The 22,865-nt window shown below is 39.4% G+C and overlaps 2 protein-coding genes, 1 long non-coding RNA gene and 1 pseudogene across 4 annotated transcripts; 3 read left to right on the top strand and 1 right to left on the bottom strand.

Annotated features, from left to right (window-relative positions):
- Positions 1–772: 772 nt before the first annotated feature.
- LOC112164836 lies at positions 773–4,011 on the bottom strand. Of its 2 annotated transcripts, XR_005799694.1 has the most exons (4): positions 3,982–4,011; positions 2,096–2,914; positions 1,375–1,773; positions 773–1,280 (listed from the first exon to the last, which is right to left on the bottom strand). It is a non-coding gene; the product is annotated as an uncharacterized LOC112164836 (long non-coding RNA). The 2 variants fall into 2 exon arrangements; XR_002922526.2 differs by lacking the exon at positions 3,982–4,011 and having other exon boundaries at positions 2,096–3,064.
- A 79-nt stretch (positions 4,012–4,090) lies between these two features.
- On the top strand, positions 4,091–7,346 carry LOC112164835 (cysteine-rich receptor-like protein kinase 25). Its single transcript, XM_040506178.1, has 7 exons — positions 4,091–5,356; positions 5,456–5,557; positions 5,630–5,766; positions 6,067–6,277; positions 6,396–6,633; positions 6,752–6,902; positions 6,982–7,346. Exons 1-7 carry the CDS (start codon positions 4,441–4,443, stop codon positions 7,312–7,314), a joined length of 2,088 nt encoding a protein of 695 aa, XP_040362112.1. The 5' UTR covers positions 4,091–4,440; the 3' UTR covers positions 7,315–7,346.
- On the top strand, positions 7,332–10,256 carry LOC112201944 (annotated as a pseudogene).
- Positions 10,257–15,866: 5,610 nt separating this feature from the next.
- On the top strand, positions 15,867–17,721 carry LOC112164833 (cysteine-rich repeat secretory protein 57). The gene is made up of 2 exons (XM_024301162.2): positions 15,867–16,880; positions 17,428–17,721. The coding sequence occupies exons 1-2, from the start codon at positions 16,055–16,057 to the stop codon at positions 17,502–17,504; spliced, it is 903 nt and encodes a 300-aa protein (XP_024156930.2). The 5' UTR covers positions 15,867–16,054; the 3' UTR covers positions 17,505–17,721.
- Positions 17,722–22,865: the final 5,144 nt, after the last annotated feature.

Here is a 22,865-nt window from a genome sequence, read left to right on the forward strand (position 1 = left end):
TTTTTATCTTATGTCCATGCATATCTACTGACGGAGTATTTATAGACGTGATGTGAAAAAATAAGCACGTTTCGCGATCGTCACACTATCGATCAACCAAGAGGATGTATAAGTGACTACGATTTACCAATCCGATCGGGTTCGAAACTACGGTGAAATTGACTAAATTTTTTTACCACACGCATAATTTATAATAATCTCATCTAAAGTAGGTTTCCCCAATTTCTTTGAATTGATAGAGATTATCCTTTGAAGTCTACGGTATATAAATATATGTTTATAAAAGTAATCCACTTTAAGATTTAGACTAAAATAACTCTAAATATCTCATAATTAAACTCAATAACCTGTCATTGTTCAATTCCCTTATACAACTCTAATAAATTATTAGTAACAAGGATGAAAATTTAGATTTCGGTATCTAAAGTTGAAGGTTTAGGATCCGTTCGGTATGAATCATGCTCAAAAGTTTAGTTCCTTTGAAGAATGAATTTCTGCGTCTTTATATACATATGATAAGATATTGTTAGTGAGCTTTTTTCTTGCCTGAGAAAGATAAAATTTAGAATTTCTAAACCGATTCTCAAGCTCAAGATTCTTGCCACAAGTCCCTTGGCAAAAAACCCAGAGAATCATATCACCCATAATTTGAAAACAGAGCTGAACATCAACAGAAAGGATAAATAGTTTCATTATGTTTTCAGCCTTTTGAAGTAATTCTTGAAATAAGGATGTACTATAGAACTTCATATCCTACAACTCGACGTCGCACTAAAATCAAGGGGTGAAGTTATTTTCACCCTACTAAATGTTTTCTTCACCATGAAACTAAAATTTGACACTACAGTTCCAAGTGCACTCTCAATTACAATTATTCAGAGCATAACACAGAGCATGTGTCCTGGAATATGGAGGCATAAAACAAATCTGCAATACTTTCCCATCTGCAGTATATGATGATCCTCAGATGGTCAGTCATTACAAATTTGGAGTGCTAAAGTACAAACCAACTTTCAGTTCTCACACTAAGTCTGGTACTTCAACTATTTTTTGTGTCAATGTCCCAATATTGGGTTCCAAACATCCAACCGTTGGTCTGAGCCTCCCCACATCAGATTTTACAGCAGCTACTTTGGACTTCAACAAAGAAATACCTTCAAACACACTAATGTGGAATCCAGTAGTAACATGAATTGATTTGTTGGCAGCAAACCTTTCTCTGAGTGTTCTTCTCTTCTCCCACCATTGTTGTCACTTGAGGCCTTATTTGACGCCATCACCTGCAGGCATATATGTCCAATCGTAACTGAACAAGCGAGCCTGAACTGAAAATATCACTACTACGCCGTAGAGGAAATTATAAAACTTGAATACCTGAAATAATGAGCTGTTGCACACAAAGTTTCCAAAACTTTTGAAGAACCGATGCATCTGGAGAATATCAAATGTGAGTTGCAACAATATCGAAAGCAGATTAAGGAGTTTGCTTGAAAAACACCCGAAGACGTTTTCCCAAGTTGGACTTCAACTTCTGTACCAAATGAAATATTACTGGCCAGGGATTTGAGAGGATCCACAGTAGGATCAACAGAAAGCAAGCTAGGGATCTCTGGTGCATACACTAGCCTCCACCTAGCCTGACCAAAACTCTCCGTTCCCTTCTATCATCGGCGTTAGTTTTTCAAGTGTTGTAGTTGCAAGCTTTTGAAATGCAAGTTGCTCATCACCTTCCAAGATGGACTCTGCCAATTGACTTTCAAAAACTCTAGCAGCCTGGGTATAATGAACACATGGATCAGATTAAATTGTCTTCCAGGTTATTAAAACTTTAACTAACTTCTGCAACTCCAAGTTATTAACTAATGCAGAACTTCAGGAGAAACAAAAGATTCTGAAACTGATCGAAATGAATGAAAAAGGATAGCTTGTGCTTGAACAAATCCAGTCATTCCAGCAACATAGTTTACATGTAGCTTTCTATGTCCATCTTATATAGTTATATCCAATTACATAGGGCAAATCAAATATTGGTCTCATCATTTCATGCATTACAAAAGGAACTGAAAAATGAATTGCCAACATGAAAAGATATTACCTCAGCAGGTTAGAGGGCGTCCTTTCCACAGAACGGGTAGAGGTCACAACCAATTTTTCCTGCCAGTTGCTGGCTCGACTTTAAATCCTGAATTGCCACTCCGATCCTAGAAAAACTAGATCTAGCATTGGATCTAATCTATGTTTAGACCCCACTCATTCCAGCAACATAATTTACCCATAAACTGGAGTCAGAACTTATTCGAAACCCTTACTATATAAGCCAAAATTAGCCTAAAAATTAAAACGCTGAAGAACCAAACATCAATTCCTCAAACCAAGTCTTTAAGAACCTTGAAACTGCAGAACAGTGCATCTTTTCTTTGCTAATTGCCTGCAAAAATCTGCAAGAACCCACTAAATCTTCTGGCAAAACTGACCTGCAACGTTACCTGTAGATATGATAGAACAAATTGAATTCCTGAATTCCTCCACAAACCCAGTTCTGAATCCTTGAAAAACCTCTAGAACAACTCCACGAAGTACACCCACCTCCCAAAAGAAACCCAAATCTGAAACCAGAACCCCACTAACTAGTCCAGCCAAAAGCCCCTTCAAAACCTATACTATCTAAAACTTATTCGAAACCACACTAAAACCCCACTTACTAGTCCAGCCAAAAAACCCTTCGAAACCCATACTATCTAAACTTATTCGAAACCACACTATCAGCAGCTTCTAATTGACACTAGGTTCCTTCATAGTGGATTGCACTTTATTTCTTTTCAAGATTCCATTCACAAACGTTTCCAACAGGCACAGTGAGTTTGATTGGTTACAATTATAGTCCAAGTTGTTGGAGCTCCACCAGATAAAGATCCTATTAAGATACAATTCTTATGTAATTGGGATGACAATAAGTATCCATACTTTTAGATCTAACTGGTGAAATAGAATAGTTCATTTCCACTTTAATACAAGTTCCTAAATCATACAAGAACTAAGACCATTGAACTGAGATTTGGGTGAAGCTCCGTGACACTTTCTCAATAACATAACTGTCAGTGAGTTCCAGCAGTTCAACATACTAGAGTTCACGGGAATTATCCAAGCAATACTTGAGACAAAACTCCTAATTATACCATTACAGTTGAAAACATATAAAATCAGCATTATAATCATCGTCTGAAATCTATAAATACAAGGTTGCATTAGACAGAAACATCAAAGGCTGGTATCATGAAACAGAAAATGAACTCACAAGTCAGTCTATGCAATAAGAAGCAGCAGTCACACATGCGTAGCTAGAAATTTCACTTATCAAGTTCACACTTGACAAATTCCTAACCCAAAAATCTGGTTGTAATTCAAAGACCAAGCATAAATTTTATCAATGCATCTCCAATAAGTTATAAGAAGTCATCATAAAAACATATAGATGCAATAAAAAGACAGAGAAATGGAGACCCTGCATGCATACTTTCATCTGAGTTTAAAAGGAAGACAGCTGTTTAAATCAAGTAACAAATTTTTAGGAAATATTGCAATCCTAAGAGAATCCCTTTCCACGACCCCATTAAGTGGATTAAGCAATAAAATGAGAGAGCAGTAGCTACAAAATGTGTGTACTGTGTACGCTATATACTCTGATATTATCCAGTAATTCTCAAAATGTAAACTGTCAAGAGCTCCCGGTGCAAAAGTTTTGTTTTTCAATTTCATTTTATTAGCAGCCAAAGTATAGAGCTAACTCCAAATTGGTAAAACAGAAAGTAAAAGAACCCACAAGGCTACATGCAGAGCTTGATGGGATGATGCTGAATGCAAATATTGAAGAGGTGAGTAACTCGCCCACTCAAGAGAGAAAGAGGGGAAAATTACAATTACAGTAATTGAAAAGAAAAAATTAGAACAACAAATCAGAGATGAAATATAGAGATAACTCACCTGGGTAATCCCAAGCTTGGTTATTCGGCCGGCCCACTCCTAGAAGCATTTGTGTTAAAAAAAAAAATAATAATAATAATAAGATTAGGCTTTTGATGAAATTCAGATTTCGGGTTTTCGGTCGGTCGGTCGGTCGGTCATCATCATCCTTCTTTGATCCGGTTATGAAACACGTGCACAGCATGTGATTGCAGTAAACATAAATTTACTGACCTCAAAGGTTTTGTTTTTTTTTTGGGTATTCCTAACATCAACAGAGCGTGAAACCCACGCCAAACGCACATGGCTCGACCCTCTTGGTTCAATGACTTTTTTCAATCCTGTTGTTAATTTCCACGACCCTTACTCCTTAATGCATGGGACCTTCATTTTTTAAAGTCCGCGGCGACTTTCAACATGTATCCCTGGTCTTCACTCCTGTCAATCTAATGCCTAAAACACGGAATTTTTAATTTATATATGGTAACAGGAACTAAGGGAGTAATCATCATGGATCAGAAACAGATCAACATAATGCCTTGTTCTCATGTGCTCATGTCCTTTGTGCTGCTCTCCGTTCTTGGTTTCCATAGCCTCAGCGTCGAAGCTGAAATTCCTGACATGTCCCATTTCTGTTCAAACACAACAACTTTCACTCCCAACAGCACCTACGAGTCCAATCTCAATCTCCTCCTCTCCTATCTCACCTCCAACGCCACCAATGACCTCGGATTCCACAACACCACAGTCGGCTCCCAAGACCCCGGCACGACTGTTTACGGTTCATTTAGTTGCCTTGGCGATGTCACCCCTGAAAAATGTCAAGAATGTGTGTCTACTATAGCCAGAGGAGGAGTCCAAAAGTATTGCCCCTTGAGCAAAATCTCATTAATATGGTATGCAGATTGCATGTTACGCTACTCAAACACATCCTTCTTTGGCAACTCGGAGACATCTCCTCAAGTTTCCTTCCTCAACACGGGGAATATCACTGAGCCTGACCGCTTCATGCCGCTGCTGGGACAAACTCTGAAGAGCTTGGTGAGACCTGCTGCTAGTGCACCTTCAGGTGTGAAAAAACTCAAAACAAAAGAAGTGAACTTCACAGATTTTCAGCCGTTGTACACCCTTGTGCAGTGCACACCAGACCTATCGAGCCTAAGCTGTGAAGGTTGTCTTACAGAAGCTATTGCAGCTATTCCAGTTTCTTTTTATGGAAAGCAAGGGGGAGTAGTCTTATGTCCTAGTTGCAATGTTCGATATGAAATCTATCCATTTTACAGAGCTCAAGCTGCCACACCTCCACCAGCGGCATCGCCACCGCCACCATCACTGCTTCTTCCTCCCCCTCCTCCAGGTTCAGTAACGAGATCTCAAGGTAAAATGAATAGCAAGAGTACTATAGCTAATGTAATGTGTTGTCTCACCCCTACAATTGCATTAATCTTAATATTGACTCTATGCAGGAAACGACAAAATCTCATCCTTATCATAGTGGCCATTGTTGTTCCAATTGCCTTGGTGCTTTTCTTGGTAGGCTGCTTTTTTCTAAGAAGCAGGACAAGAAAAAAATATGATGCTTTACAGGGACAGAATGGTAACATGCATGTTTTTTCTTTGCTCTTGTACGGTTTTAGTTTTAAGTATGCCTATTATTAATTTATTACAGTTGTTGATGGTGCAGGAGATAATGAAATTACTAATGTGGAGTCATTGCGGTTTGATTTTGCTACAATTGAAGCAGCCACAAACCAGTTCTCTGTTAATAATAGATTAGGGGAAGGTGGCTTTGGAGAGGTTTACAAGGTAATAATGACGTTTGATTCATAAATGTGCTGCATATAAAATATACAGTAGTGTTCACCTGGTCAGTTGCTGACCAAAGAATTTATGCTCAATAACCCTTAGATTTACATCCAAGGGTGGAAAACAAAACACCTCAACTTAATAATAATTCTCTCTGCCATTGGATTTACATCCAAGGGTGGTTGAGCATTATTTTCTTGGTTAATAACTGACCAGGTGATCATTTTCGTAAAATATATATGAGAGATTTCATGATGGTTAATTAATTAGGTCTCTGTTTGTTTCTATATTAATTCTCAGGGAACACTCCCTAATGGGCAAGAAATAGCTGTGAAGAGGTTATCTAGAAGCTCCGGGCAAGGTGTTGAGCAGTTTAAAAATGAGGTGGTTTTGGTCGCCAAGCTTCTGCACAGAAATTTAGTGAGGCTGCTGGGGTTTTGCTCTGAAGGAGAAGAAAAGATACTTGTTTATGAACTTGTGCAGAACAAAAGCCTTGACCACTTTTTATTCGGTATGTGCCTTGTAGGATATGTAATCATCAAGGTCAATTGATTAAATGAGCTGTTCTGTAAGTGAATTGATTTACTTATTCTAACCTGTATACTTCCTTCTGACAAACATGGAATTAGACTCGGACATTCAAGTAAAGTTGGATTGGTCAAGCAGATACAAGATTATCAGTGGGATTGCTAGAGGCATTCTCTATCTCCATCAAGATTCTCGGCTTAAAATCATACATCGAGATCTTAAAGCGAGCAACGTATTGTTAGATGGGGAAATGAACCCAAAAATAGCAGATTTTGGCATGGCAAGAATATTTGGAGGTGATCAAACACAAGGAAATACCATAAGGATTGTCGGAACTTAGTAAGTACAGAAATTTGATTGTCTTCATAATTCATATATAAAAAATTGATATCACTGGTTTTATATTATGTTTCTGCTAAGTACTAACATATAGCTTTATTGTTGCTGCTGATTTTAGTGGTTACATGCCTCCGGAGTATGCAATGCACGGACAATTCTCGGTGAAGTCTGATGTGTACAGTCTTGGTGTCTTAATCTTGGAGATTGTAACTGGCGAGAAGAACACTAGCTTCTATCAATCAGACAGCGGCGAAGACCTCTTGACCTATGTGAGTATAAGACATTTGAGAAATTTTACAATTTTTTAATGATTTCAACATCTTGAGGGACTCATGAAAAAAATTCTAGGCTTGGAAACATTGGGGGGATGGGACGCCAGAAGAGTTGTTGGATTCAAATCTGAGAGGTTCTTATTCAAGAAATGAAGTAATCAGATGTATCCATATTGGTTTATTGTGTGTTCAAGAAAATCCAGAGGAGAGACCTACAATGCAAACTATAAATCTCATGCTAAGCAGTTACTCAGTTACTGCGCCATCGCCTCAAAAGCCAGCATTTTGCCTGCATAGTAGAGAAGAGATGAGAATGCCATCAGTAACGTCTGAATCATCAAATCAACACACTAGCACCTCAGTCTGTTCAGTTAATGAAGCATCAATTACTGAATTGTACCCTCGTTAGTGTTGGTTTATAGCAAACGATAGTGTCACTAATTGCTTGCACATCAAAAACTGCATGTCAAACCTCCTGTCAAACTTCTCTTCCAACACCCAAATCAATTACGGGTTTTACAATTCTTCCATGGGACAGGACCCCAACAAGGTTAATGCAATTGCATTGTGTAGAGGAGATATCGCAATGGACATATGCCATATTTGTGTCAAGGAGGCCAGTCAACTTCTCTTCCAGAATTGCTCACATCAAAAGGAAGCGATCCTATGGACTCAGCCTTGTATGTATGGTACGATACTCGAGCAAGTTAATATTTGGTATTCAGGAAGATGAACCTATCAAGTATGTCCCTAGCCCTACCGATGCAGCGAACATATAACAGTTTACACCACTGCTAAATTCCTTGTTGGATACCTTAAGGGAGAAAGCGGCATCAGGGGACTCTCTCAAAAAATATGCAGCAGGACATACCACTCTCCAAGTTGTTCCAAAATATCAAGCAATATATGGACTTGTTCAGTGCACTCCAGATATGGACAAGGACAATTGCCGCAATTGCCTACAAGATGCTATCTCAAATATTCCAACATGTTGTGGTGGAAAGCAAGGAGGCAGAGTTCTTAAACCCAGCTGCAGTGTAAGGTTTGAGGCCACTCTTTTCTACGAGTCTACAGCCGATTCGGAAGTAAGTCTTCCACCAAAAAAAGGTATGGTTCCCCTGCACATGCTTGAACTTAATTGATGCCATATAGTCAATTAATTTTCCTTTGATTTCTTATTTTTTACTCGATATAAGTACCTCCCTATTTGACTTTTTTCTCTCTCCCTTTTGTTTCAGAAAAGAAGGAGAAAACTACCATGATCATCATCATTGTGGCCGTGATTGCTTTTATCCTCACACTTCTCGTCAGCATATGCATTTTCGTTAGAGCAAAGAAGCGAAATCTTGAAAGTAAGTCCAACTGTATGTTTTGTAACCTCAAATTAAATGTTTTCATATGCTGTAACAACATAGAGATACTTTGTTGAACAGACTCTGTTCTAGCATACAATGAGAATTGATCGGTTTGTTTTACACATCATATACATTCAGGCACCATTATATTATTGTTCAATTGAATCATAATATATGTAGTAAGATTTTGATGTAATTAATGCATTTATCTCATTTGATGTGTTCAAGCATGTGCTAATCAATTTGATAATTTTCTGATGATAATTCCGGTGAAATTAGTTTGGCAGATTCATTGCAATATGACTTTGAAACTATTAGAGATGCAACAGATGACTTCTCTGATGAAAATAAGCGGTGGATTTGGAGTTGTTTATAAGGTAAAAGTACACTAAATATCATAACAAAAGAAGCCGCCAAGTTTTGTTTTTTTGTTTTTTTTCGATGACATGCTAGTAAGATATTATTAAGTTCTTCCTTGATATTCATTTGTTTCTTTACTAACTTTGATTGCAGGGTCGTCTAGCTAATGGACAATATATAGCTGTCAAAAGGCTCTCAAAGAATTTTGAACAGGGTGACCGAGAGTTCAAAAATGAGGTCACATTAGTTGCTCAACTTCAACATCGGAATTTAGTAAGGCTCCTGGGATTTTGCTTGAAAATGAAGGAAAGGATCCTAATTTACGAATACGTGCCTAACACGAGTCCTAATCACTTCATCTTTGGTATCTTTTCTACTTCTTTGCTCTCATTGACTCTAATTTCTATTAGTTTTTGTGTTACACAAAATCAAGAGAAAAAAAAGAGAGAAATTTAACAAAGGTCATATTCATTTTAATGGAATTATAATAGATCCAATCAATCATGGGCATTTGGATTGGGACACACGTTACAAAATCGTAGGAGGCATTGCTCGAGGGATTCTCTACCTCCATGAAGATTCTCGACTTCGAATTATCCATTGTGACCTTAAACCCAGCAATATTTTATTAGATGGAGATATGAATCCTAAAATTGCAGATTTTGGCTTGGCAAGATTATTTCTGATGGATCAAACTCATGGACACACAAACAGAGTCGCAGGGACCCAGTAAGTGTCAAATTATGTCCCTTTGCACTATGTACCATATAATTGTTGAAGTCCCTATGCAAAAGAAACAGCATGAAGTCTAATTTGATGCATACAATCATGCAGTGGATACATGGCTCCAGAGTATGATAACCATGGGCGTTTCTCTGTCAAATCGGATGTCTACAGTCTTGGTGTGTTAGTTCTTGAGATCGTGAGTAGCAAGAAAGTGAGCACTTTTCGAAATGGTGAGAATGAACAGGACCTTCTCAGCTATGTAAGTAGAGTGCATTTGCTCTGTTGCCTGAGAAACAAGTATGATTTCATTTTACTAAAACTATAAACTCTTTTTTGTAGGCATGGCGAAGTTGGAAAGAGGACACAGTTCATAATATCATAGATCCAATGTTGACACAGAGTTCAAGGATTGAAACAATGAGATGTATTCACATTGGCTTACTTTGCGTCCAAGAAAATCTGAATAGGAGACCAACTATGTCTTCAGTTGTTTCCATGCTTAATAGCAATTCTGTTACACTCTCACAACCATTGCGACCTGGATATTTTTTGCAATATAATGATGAATCAGACATCACCGAACTGACAGAGTCAATAAATGAGGCTTCAATTACGAATCCAGATCCTCGCTAGTGATGACTGATGAGTATGTATGTGCCATATTCCCTCATATTTTGACCTTTTGGACTATTTTCAGCACACCTTTTTCTTGCTAGCTATTCTTAGCGGAAGTTAGCTTTGGTGTCCTCTTGTTTGGTTTTGCTGAATTGTATGGAAATGCCTGGTAGAATAGCTTCCCAAGTAAGCATGCTCTGGCTCTGGGTCTGGCTATACTCTGTTCCTCAGTCAGAGTTGATGCTGAAATGAACTATTGTCAATTACTGCAAATAAAGTTCACATTTTTAGATTAGCTCCTATCGGCGTACAACATGTTTATGTTAGGAACGTTGTGGTATAGGGCACCCAATTACAACTGAAGTAGAAACTATGAAAATGAGTGAAGCACAAGATGATAGGCAAATTGTAGAAGGATTTCACTATAGCAAAAGGATACAACAATTTCTCTTCTGCAATAAGGAGAGCAACAATTGACAACACCATCTCTCTTATAACAGGTGGAAATACACACTAACAAAGGAAAGACACTTGAGTTTTAGGAGAAATCTCCATTTTCTCTCTAAACTCCACTCCTTCTCTCTTTGTTTTCACTCACCACAACATGGGATTACAACTCTATAACTCGAGACCTCTATTTATACTAGATAGAGGAGGTTACAACTAGCTTCTTAAAGCTTAAGAAACTTAGCTATAGATGAGTTGTAAATGCAATCTTTACAACTATCATATGTTGGAAAGTAGCCACAATCTTTGACCTATCAACAACTTAAGTATGAAGTAAGTCACAATCTTTGACCTATCAACAACTTAAGCATGAAGTAAGTCACAATCTTTGACTTATCAAAAATACCATGCTTATCAAGAACTTAAGCATAAAGCAAGCCTCCATTTTTGACTAATCAAGAAGATCATGCTTATCAAGAACTTAAGTATGAAGTAAGATGCACAAGTGGCTTTACTTCTACATATCTCCCACTTAAAGTCACTTTTGCAATTCTTCTATCCTTTCTACTTTGCCATGTCCACACTGCTTATGTTTCTGCTAGGCCAATAGAGGATCGACACCAAACTGATCCTTCATAACATAATGCAGCATTTGAGATACCCTTGACATATCTCAGGGTCCTCTTCACAGCATTCCAATGCTCTCTACCAGGATTCTCCATGTATCGACTAACCGCTCCCACTGCTTGTGCAATGTCTGGTCTTGTGCACACCATAGCGAACATTAAGCTACCCACTACTGATGCATACGATACTCGAGACATTTTCATCCTCTCTGCTTCGTTGCTAGGGCTCATACTTGAGGATAACTTGAAATTAATAGGAAGAGGGGTAGAGATTGACTCACAATCTTGCATGTTGAAGCGACACAAGATTTTCTTCAAGTAGTTTTTCTGAGAGAGCCAAATCTTCCTACTATTTCTGTCTCGGTAAATTTGCATCCCTAGAATCTTGTTTGCTGGTCCCAAGTCCTTCATTTCAAACTCCCTAGCCAACTGTGCCTTCAATTCTTTAATACGATCTTTGTTGGGGCCTGCTACCAACATGTCGTCAACATACAACAGCAGAATAATGAAATCTCCATCACCAAATCTCTTGCAGTAAGCACAAGGATCTGGACTGAGTCTGTTGTATCCAAGGCTCATGATGAAGGAATCAAATCTCTTATACCAACATCTTGGCGCCTGTTTGAGACCGTACAGAGATTTGTTCAACCTGCAAACCAAGTTCTTTTTCCTTTTTCCTCAAATCCATCTGGTTAGAGCATGTAAATCTCTTCTTCAAGTTCTCCATGAAGAAACGCAGTTTTCACATCTAACTGCTCTAAGCACAAGTCAAATGTACCACACATCGCCAGGACTACTCGAACTATTGTAGTCTCTAGTTTCTCTTTTGAAGTGCTATCATTTTCTTTTCCTTGTACCTTATCTTCTACATCTATGCTGATTATCACCTTGTGGGCAGTGGGATCCCACAGGCGGTACCCCTTAACTCCATCAGCATACCCTAAGAAAATACATTCTCTGGATTTTGGATCCAGTTTTGATGTTTCTTGGGCATTGTACATAACGTACACATGACTTCCAAACGTATGTAAGCGAGAATAATCAGCTGGCTTACCAGTCCACATCTCCATTGGCGTCTTCAGATCAATTGCGGTTGATGGTGACTGATTGATCACATAACAGGCGGTCTTCACTGCTTCTGCCCAAAATGACTTGGCCATCTCCGCAGTCCTCAACATCGCTCTTGTCCGTTCTAACAAGGTTCTGTTCATCCGCTCTGCTACTCCATTTTGTTGTGGAGTGTGTGCCACTGTGAACTGCCTCTTGATACCTTCTTGTTTACAGAAGTTATCAAATTCATTACTGGTATATTCTCCTCCATTGTCCGTCCTCAAACACTTGATCTTCTTTTCAGATTCAAGCTCCACACGCGCTTTGAATACTTTGAAAACTGGAAACACGTCCTCCTTCCTTTTGATTGGATACACCCAACATCTCCTGGAGTAATCATCAATAAAAGACACAAAGTATCTTACACCTCCTAGGGATAGAACTGGTGCTTGCCAAACATCGGAATGGATCAGTTCTAAGATAGCTTTGCTTCTAGCATTAGAACTGCTGAACTTTAATCTGTGCTGCTTACTAGTGACACAATGCTCACAAAAGGGTAATGAAACCTTTTTGAGCCCTGGAAGAAGCTTTTGTTCAGCAAGAATCTTCAAACCTCGTTCCGACATGTGGCCAAGCTTACGGTGCCACATCATCGTTGATTCTTCTAAAGATCTTACTGACACTATAGATGCTTCTCCTTCTTGTTGTGTTTCTCCTTTAAGCATGTACAGATTTGCAGCTATCTTTTCCGCTTTCATCACCACAAGCGCGCCTTTAACTATTTTCATGATCCCATGTTGACCATGGATTTGGTATCCGCTATTATCTAATTGTCCCCAAGACAATAGATTTTTCTTCAGGCCTTTCACGTGTCGTACCTCCTGAATGGTGCGAACTGTACCATCATACATCTTCACGTTGATAGTACCAATACCAGCGATCTCATAGGGATAATCATCTCCCATGAACACAGTTCCTCTTGAGATAGGTTCATATTGGTGGAACCATTCTCTCCGGGGAGTCATATGCCATGTTGCTCCTGAGTCTATAAGCTAGATATCAACAAATTTTCTCCTCCCTTCAGTAACTGTTGTTGCCTCGCTGTATAAGACTTCACCATCATCTGAGGTACTTGCTACACAACCTTGAGCTCTTGATGACTCAGGACCTTTTCCTTTTGTTTCTTCATTCTTCTTGAGACGCCAACACTCCCTTTTGTAGTGCCCTTTCTTGCCACAGTGATGACACTTGACATTCTTCTTACTTCTAGATTTTGATCTACTCTGACTTTGACTCCCACTGGGGCCACATTCCGTTGATCTTCCTCTCGTTATCATCAAAGCATCGGCCTGCTGTGAGCCACCCAATCTATCTTCTTTGCTCTTGCGCCGACTTTCTTCTTCAAGAACCGCAGCTGCAATATCATCGAAGACTAGTATTTCTAGATTGTTGGTTAAATTAACGATGAGTTGATCATACGAATCAGGTAGACTTTGAAGTAGAATTTCAGCACGTTCACCCGTCTCTATGTTATGCTCCATTGCTGTGAGCTGTGAGAACAAGGTGTTAAGTGTGTTGATGTGGTCGGTCATTGTCGTCGACTCCATCATCCGAAGGGTGTATAGCTTTCTCTTCAAGAAGATTTTGTTGTGTAGTGATTTGTCCTCGTACAATTTTGTGAGTGTATCCCATATCTCTTTTGCCGTCTTCTTCTCCGCCACACTTGACAATACTTCATCGGCTAGTGCTAGATGCAGATTAGCAATCGCATTGCCATCCATCTCGTTCCACTTGCCATCGTCAGTGATCTCCTCAGGCCTATCTCCAATTGCTGCCAAGCAGTTATCTTTTCTCAAGACTGCTTTTATCCTCATTTTCCACAATGAGAAATTGTTCCCATTGAACTTCTCTATTTCGTACTTCATCGCCATTGTTAAAGATGCCTCCTTTCCACTAACTGGATCTCACTTTAGCACGAAAACCGGCTATAAACCCGGAGCTCTGATACCACTGTTAGGAACGTTGTGGTATAGGGCACCCAATTACAACTGAAGTAGAAACTATGAAAATGAGTGAAGCACAAGATGATAGGCAAATTGTAGAAGGATTTCACTATAGCAAAAGGATACAACAATTTCTCTTCTGCAATAAGGAGAGCAACAATTGACAACACCCTCTCTCTTATTACAGGAGGAAATACACACTAACAAAGGAAAGCCACTTGAGTTTTAGGAGAAATCTCCATTTTCTCTCTAAACTCCACTCCTTCTCTCTTTGTTTTCACTCACCACAACATGGGATTACAACTCTATAACTCAAGACCTCTATTTATACTAGATAGAGGAGGTTACAACTAGCTTCTTAAAGCTTAAGAAACTTAGCTATAGATGAGTTGTAAATGCAATCTTTACAACTATCATATGTTGGAAAGTAGCCACAATCTTTGACCTATCAACAACTTAAGTATGAAGTAAGTCACAATCTTTGACCTATCAACAACTTAAGCATGAAGTAAGTCACAATCTTTGACTTATCAAAAATACCATGCTTATCAAGAACTTAAGCATGAAGCAAGCCTCCATTTTTGACTAATCAAGAAGATCATGCTTATCAAGAACTTAAGCATGAAGTAAGATGCACAAGTGGCTTTACTTCCACAGTTTAAATCTCTATAAAGAAAGAATTGTATTTTGCATCTGTCCCCCATGATGTGTTTCATGAGACAATGGTCCGCTATGGAATGTTTCACTATTACCCTGCAGAAACCATCACGTACCAAATGTAATCTAGTCAATTTGGGTGACTGAGTTTCTCTTTTACTGTCGTCTATAGAGAACAAAAATTTGTGGCGGATCACACTCCATTGTTAGAAGTTATGCTGACACATCGCCATCTACACAGCGGATATATGTCTCCCAAGTATGCATACCATGTCTCATGTGAACTTCTCCGTCAAGTCTGATGTTTTTAGCTTTGGAATGTTGATTCTAGAAATATGTCAAAGATAGTAGTTTTCACATGAAGAAGAATGCAGAGGATCTTCTTGGTTACGTCTGTAAAAACTCAAAAGAATCTTAAATTAATCTACCTGTCTATGTGGGATTTAAGCAGACTAGAACACTAATTTTGCAGGCATGGATAAATTGGAAGGAAGAAACGGCATTGAACCTCACCGATCCAGTTTGCTGACTACAGTTTCAAAAGCTGAAATATTGAGATGTATTCACATTGGATTACTATGTATTCAGGAGAATGTAGAGGAGAGACCAACGATGGCTTCGCTTGTTATCATGTTAAATAGTCACTCTCTGACTCTACCTAAGCCCTCACAGACTGCATTTTTCATGAACAGCAGCATGGACAAGTACAATTCAGAGCTTAGAATCAAGCACTTCTGGATCAAGATCTGTTGAAGTATCAGGACATGACGCTTCATTTACTCGGCTTTACACTCGCTAACATCACCTCCATGGTTTTGTAAACGTACTATACGCCAAAATACAGGGTACAATTTGGATCCATTTTATATGTGACTATATATATTGAAAATTGCTTTCCAATCGAAATCAATATTCTTTAGTCAATATAGCTCTTCAAGCATTTGAAATCCATTGATCATACAAATCAGGGAGAGTTTAGCTGCGTATCATATTCTATCCATTTCCTAGGGGGGCTAGGGGCATGCCATGACCTCCCTTGCCTTTTCAAACAACCTTTGCACTATATTTATCATTAGGAAATTTGGTATATTCTTATATATTGTCTCGATTTTTTGGTTCCCCTTCCTATGTACGTAGCTCCATGAATGCACATATCGAATCAGTCATAGACGTTGATGCTGAACATTTCAACGCGAATCGTGAGAGCTTTTCAGGGAGTAACCTCACTAAATCGGAACTGTCTGCCTTTTTAACCACTAACATATCCTAGTACTAAATATAAATGATTGATCTCAAGCAAATCAAGAAAGATGTCCATACTTCTCCATCACTCACAAACCACATCGCTAATTATACTCCTTTCATCATTTTTCTCCCTCCTCAAATTTGTTTCTTGCGATTCCAATTCCCAGAATCACCCGCTTCACTACATCCACCATTACTGTTCCCAAGAATACAATCTCACTGACAACCCGGGGTTCCACGACAACGTCGACATCCTCCTCTCCGATCTCACCTCCAAATCTTCTGGATCCAGCTTCTACAACTCCACGGCCGGAGACGACCACGAAAAAGTCTATGCTCTTTATCTCTGTCGAGGCGACATTAGCTCTCAAGTTTGCCATAACTGCATCGACCATGCAGCTCAAACCCTCCGGGAAAACTGCACCGACTTCCAAGACACCACCGCGTATTATGAGGAGTGCATGTTGCGATATTCAAACCATTCCATTTTCGCCACAGAGCAGGAGCTTCCATTTCGATTTTGGTGCAGCGTGAAAAAGGTTTCCGACAACGCTACCAGTGATTTCAATCAGAGACTGACCAAGTTGATGGGCTGGCTTGTGGATAATGCCGCGTTCGGTAATACAACTCCCATTCATTTCTCGACAGGGGAAGCAAATACGAAAACCGGTGATAATGGCACGTCGTGGTTGTATGGCTTGATGCAGTGCACGCCTGATATTACTGGGAGTGATTGCCAAAAATGTTTGAAGGCGGCTATCGGCAGTTACCAGGAGTTCTGCGCCGAAAGAATGTGGGCGATGATTTTAGCCCCTAGTTGTCAGTTACGGTATAATACAAGCCCTTTTATGAAGACAGAAAAACCCGCCATGCCAAAAAGTTCAACTGACGGTAAGTAAATAGCACTATCATCAATACTGACTAATGCCAGTGTGCGACATATCTTTTTTTTCTCTTTTTTTTTTTACACTATCTATCGTTGAAATTGCAAAAATATGTCATACACACTATTATTAAGAGAAGAGAGCTTGTTCTCCAAAATTAAATTTTTTTACCAATTTACCTTTTTTTTATTAAAAAACTATGAAATATAATTAATCAATAAGGATAATATGGTAAATCTATACTGTTATTAAGATAAGAGAGTTTGCACTCCAAAACTTTTTTTTACCAATTTACCCTTTATTTATTAAAAAACTATCAAATATAATTAATCAATAAGAATAAAATGATAAATTGTAAAATAAAAAATAAAAGAATAAAACAAACAGAAAATGTGGTAGTTGTATTAGAAATTTTTCCACTACATTTAACTTTTCTCCACATATATAATGAGTGGACTCTTCTAGTATGTATATATAGGATCATCCACACTAATTATTACGTAAAATTATATTGATTCGCACCCTATACTATCGAGTACAATTTACATGTGCAGGAAGAGGGAACTACAAATCCTATGTTGGTCTTGCAACAGTGGTGCTTCTGTCCACCATATTTGTTGCACGTGCATGAAAGAAATTAATGCTAAAGACAGCACCTGCAGGTAAAAGAGATGAGAACAATCAACAATCAGCTCTGGTTGCACTCCCAAAAAAATTATGAATGGTTATGAATTCTACACGTAGATTATAGATGTTTGGCCAAAATTTTTAGTTTTTATTTTCCCACCATTATATGATAATTTTTAACTACTTTTCAAACTAATTTTTGAAAGAATATGATCATATTGATATATGAGAAAAATTCAGCCACCGTCCCCAAATTATTGTGCCAAGACCAATTTGATATCCAAACTCTCAAACGTACCAATGTGATACCCAAAGTCTTATATTGATATCAACGAGGTGTCTCCGTCTAATTTTCATGACGGTTCCGTCAAATTGATAACGTGGCAAGCACGTGGAGATAAAAAAATAGGTGAAAGACCAAAATAACCTTCTTTTTTTTTTCTTTTTTTTTTTTTTTTACGAATTTCTCAACCATTTTCTCTCTCTTCCTTGTCCATCTTCTCTTCCAATCTGATCCTTCTTCAATCATCTCCTCGTCTACCAAATTTTAATGGGATTCCTTCAATCTGAATCATCTGATCCAAATTTCTCAACTCAATTTTGATCAAAATCCCATTAAATCTTAACGGAGGGACTGAAGATATGGGCACTGCAGGATTAATGCTAGGAATTTCAATAACATCATCACTAAATCCCAGATTCATTGTGGTTGCCACGGCATGGTAGTAAGCAAAGAGGGAGGGCATTCTGGTTGAGGAGGACCAGGAGGTGAAGAAAATATAAGAGAAGACTCAGGGAGGTGGAAATGGACTTGAGTGACGTGAGAGGAAGCCAGATATGAAAGAAGACTCGGCGAGTGAGATGGTTGGGTGGGTGGTGATGAGGGTTAGCTGGCAGCGGTGGTTTTGGGATAGCAATGCGGCAAGTCGTAGAAACGGTGCCAGATGGCCCATGCCGGCGCTTGGGAAGAGAACGACATGAGCCTGGGCTCGACGGAGGAGAATGCTACCGGATTCTAATGACATGAGGAATTGTTTCTTGGATGTGGGATTGGTTGAATAAATAGTACGATGAGTTAGTTAAAGATGATCCAAATTGAAACCCAGATCCGGTAATCAGAGATAGAGGATTTAAAACTGAATTGATGAAAGGAAATATTAACCCAGAAAGAAGAGCCAATACCCATATCCTATCTGCATACCATTTATTGAAGTTAATAGATGATCAACCGGACTCAATGATCAATCGGATGCGGTTTCAAATGGGGTAATTGAGGATTATACAAACTTGGCCTATGGCGCCGGTATCAATCCGCTATCGGAATTAAAAGAGAGCAGTTGGAGGTAGGATTGTGAAGAAGAAGAAGATCCAGTGAGAGAGAGAGAGAGAGAGAGAGAGAGAGAGAGAGAGAGAGAGAGAGAGAGAGAGAGAGAGAGAGAGAGAGAGAGAGAGAGAGAGAGAGAGAGAGAGAGAGAGAGAGAGAGAGAACTATTCATGCTACATCTGTTTTTTTTTGTTTTTTTTAAATTAATTAGTAAAGAATGACAATTTTGCCCCTGAAAAAAATATCACATGCTTGCCACGTCATCAATTTGACGGAGCCGTCACGGAAATTGGACGGAGGCATCTCGTTGATATCAATATAAGACTTTGGGTATCACATTGGTACGTTTGAGAGTTTGAGTATCAAATTGGCCTTGGCACAACAGTTTGGGGACGGTAGTTGAATTTTTCTCTTGATATATTAATAACTCTACCGTTATTGATATCTTTTTTTTTATTGTTACGGGGTAAATAAAGAGTTAGTGGTAATAGCACAATGATATATAGATTAGGTCCAATCATTTGACGGTTTCATGCTTATAAAGGGAGCCTATAGATTATTAACTACTACATAGTAAATAGGCAAAGTAAACTAGATTCAATGACGCTCACTAAAAACCTAGAAGCATAGCTCCCTAACAAAGTAGGGAATTACTCTTCAAAAAAAAAAAAAAAACAAAGTAGGGAATTATTGTAATCAAAATGAATAAACTAAAACAGCAACTCAAACTATGACCCAATGGAGAATCCCAAACCAAGGTTAGAGCCCAAGAAGTAATAGCCCAGCCCAACCCCAACATCATCCCTGGCAACATGGATGCCCAAGCACTAGCCATGACTCAATCACTGCCATTCCAGGAGTACCGCCTCCCACCGCCGTCATCGTCCAAGCAACAGGACAGGGTACCAAGCCCGAACCCATTTGGATTTGGGTTACCATGATGACCACCACCCGTCTGGCAGCACCACAACATCAGCGAGGCAAAGGTTGGCACTGACGTTGGCCATCGCCGGACAGACATAGCTTGAAAAGTGAAAACAGCTCTAAATGACTAGAGAGAGAGAGACTCTTAGGGTTTTGTATGATGTCAACAGTACTTTTCAAACTAATGGAACTAAAAAACCATTCCTTGTTGTAGAGAAACTAAATTTGAGAGGAATTTGCTGTGTGTTCTCATTAATAATAGGGCTTCTTTATATAGAGGATTACAATGCATAGAATCTCAATCATACAATGAAAGTAATCGTACATTGATTAGGAATCTAGATCCTTCTAATTGAACCTTATTACCACTAGGTCAAGTAACCTAGAGTTTGGGCTAAACACAAATAGAGATATCCTTAAACACTCCCCCTTGTGTTGTCCAAACGCAGTGCTTCTCTCGTTGCCTCGTTAAAAACCTTACCGAGTAACAAAAACCCAGTGGGACAAAAATAACCTCGGTCAAAGGGGAAAAAGAGCACAACACACCCTTCATGTTTCGAGACCATACATGTAGACATCTCCCCCTGATGTCTGCATCTCCCCCTGATGACAACAGTCATGGGAGTTCGGATGACTTCCGTAATCGATGCTACCAACATGTTCCTCGAAAATGGAATTTAGGCAATGACTTAGTGAGCAAGCCTGCCACACTGTCCTCAGATTGAACCTAGTTCACTTTGATCTTGAGAAGAGTCTGTTGTTGCTGATTATGCTTGGTGTTGTCGCTCTTGATGTAGCTTTTGCTTCTTTATTCAAAACAAGCAGCATTATCTTAAATGCTCGTAGGCTCATCTGTGGTTGACTTCAAACCACAATTGTTTGAACATGCGTAACTATGGATCTAATCCATATACATTCACGAATCACTTCGTGAAGAGCAAGAATCTCTGCATGGTTCGAAGATATATCGACTAAGGTCTGTTCTGTAGACTTCCAAGATATCACGGTCTTTTACCATGGTGAACACTTAACCAGTTTGGGAATCACCTTTGTGTGGGTCAGAGAGATACCCAATATCAACAAAATCTTCCAAAACACTTATATCGTTTTGGGATGGGGATAGTGGACGCAGGCCAATGTGGGCGGCGATCCTAGTGTGTGATGGGTCCGAGTCCATCATCTCTCTGTAGGGATAGAACAAGCCCATATCAATCGTACATCTCAAGTACTGAAAGATATCTTTTACACCAATCAAAATGGGGTCGCGTTGGCGCAAAGCTATACCTTAGCTAACAAGTTCACTGCAAATGAGATGTCCGGTTTTGTGCATTGAGCTAAGTACAATAATGCGCCTATTGTACTCAAGTAAGGCACTTCTGCCTCTAGCACTTCTTCGTCATCATCCTTTAGACGAAGAGGATCATTTTCTGGATCAAGACTACGGACGATCATGGGGATGCTTGAAGGTTTGACTTTGTCAAAATGCCTAAGCATCTATCGACACGATGCTCAAGTTCCAAACTGAGACATAATCGTGTTCTCCCATAATCCTTAATCTCAAAATTGGATTTCAAGTGTTCAGCGGTTTCCCTTAACTCTTTAAGGGCTTCTAATGAAGATCATATCCAACATGAACCGCGATGGAATCCAAAACTTGTTATGGAAACGCGTGGGCATATCCCCTCCCAATCAAGTAGTCATTTTAGCGAGCGTTTCAACCCCTTTGTAAACGCCCTCCATGGTTTAGAGCCACTTGACTTGGGTAAATGAAGTTCACCATGAACCTTCATGTATATTCTTTATCTAGATCCCTATTGAGATACGTAGTGACCATATTTGTAAGCTGCATGTTCAGTTAGTCGGAAACTACCAAACTGATAGGGTAGTGGAGTGAAATGACATCCAATACCAGAGAATCTGTCTCATCGTAGTCGATTTCAGGGTGTTTTATGAGAATCATTGCGCCATAAGGCGAGATTACCATCTCTTTTTCTCACTACGCTTTCTAACGAAGACCCATTAGTCAACAGATTTTATGTTAGGAGGTGTTGGCATCTCTAACTCGAAAACCTTCCTCTTCGTTAGAGATTCCATCTTAACCTGGATCGCATCTTTCCATTTAGGCCAAATCTCTCTATGTTGGCATTCATTCATCAACGGAGCGTGGTTCGATATCATCTGACTCAACAAACTCATGCGCAACGAAATACGCAACTACATCATCAATTATGATGGAGTTTCTATCCCACGTCTCAAGAACACTAGTGTAATTTTTATAGAGCTATATATTCTCAGGAATAGGTTCTGACGTTGAGGCATGCCCTAACGATAACCCTAACCAGGAAGATTCTCATGAGACGGATTTTGAGTCTTGATGATCAAAGGATTGGAATGTGCCAAAGTGTCCTTCGAACCTACGGGCCTCCCACGCATCCTAGCTGGGGTCATGGCCTATAACGCCAGAGTGCCACTCTCTTTGGCGTTGGCGCCATGTCCACCCCGTGTGGGGTGGCGCTACGTCCTCTCATAGGGACGTCCTTCCTTGCAGGTTTGTTTGCAGCATATTTGTGTGATCTCGTCACTTTAACAGGGATCGAGATGAGACATAGTGGGGACAGGCCACGACAATCCCTGTCGTTCCTGCTGAACATCCGTGTTCTTATCTCCCCATAACGACGGGAAGACTGTCTCATCAAAGTGACAACCTGTAAATCTAGCGGTAATGAGATCGCCTTGCAAGGGCATTAAGTGGCGGACGATTGTTGGAGTCTCAAATCCAACGTAGTTGCTCATTCGTCTGTAAGGACCCATCATAGAGCGTTGTGGCGGCGCAATTGGCACATAAATGGCTCACTCAAATATGCATAAGTACGATACTTGTACCCAGTCACTAGCTGTAACGCAAAGGTACATTGAGTGGCGGTGGGTCGTAGATGAATTAGCATAGCTGCATGCGATATTGCATCACCCCAAGCGGATATAAGGAGATTGGCGCGCATTACCAATGTCCGGACTATCATCGTAGTAGTTTTCGCAAGACCATTTGGGTGTGTACATGGGAATGTGATGTCCAACATCAGTCCCATTGCAATATCCATCGAAAGTCTTTCGATGTAA

Source organism: Rosa chinensis, chromosome 5 (genome assembly GCF_002994745.2).
Source record: "Rosa chinensis cultivar Old Blush chromosome 5, RchiOBHm-V2, whole genome shotgun sequence".
Lineage (NCBI taxonomy): Eukaryota > Viridiplantae > Streptophyta > Magnoliopsida > Rosales > Rosaceae > Rosa > Rosa chinensis.

Coding starts and splice junctions, on each gene's coding strand:
- LOC112164835 (XM_040506178.1), top strand. CDS start 4,441: ATGGTAACAGGAACTAAGGGAGTAATCATCATGGATCAGAAACAGATC. Junction 5,558..5,629: donor TGCTTTACAGGGACAGAATG/GTAACATGCATG, acceptor AATTTATTACAG/TTGTTGATGGTGCAGGAGAT. Junction 6,278..6,395: donor CCTTGACCACTTTTTATTCG/GTATGTGCCTTG, acceptor ACATGGAATTAG/ACTCGGACATTCAAGTAAAG.
- LOC112164833 (XM_024301162.2), top strand. CDS start 16,055: ATGTCCATACTTCTCCATCACTCACAAACCACATCGCTAATTATACTC. Junction 16,881..17,427: donor GCCAAAAAGTTCAACTGACG/GTAAGTAAATAG, acceptor TTACATGTGCAG/GAAGAGGGAACTACAAATCC.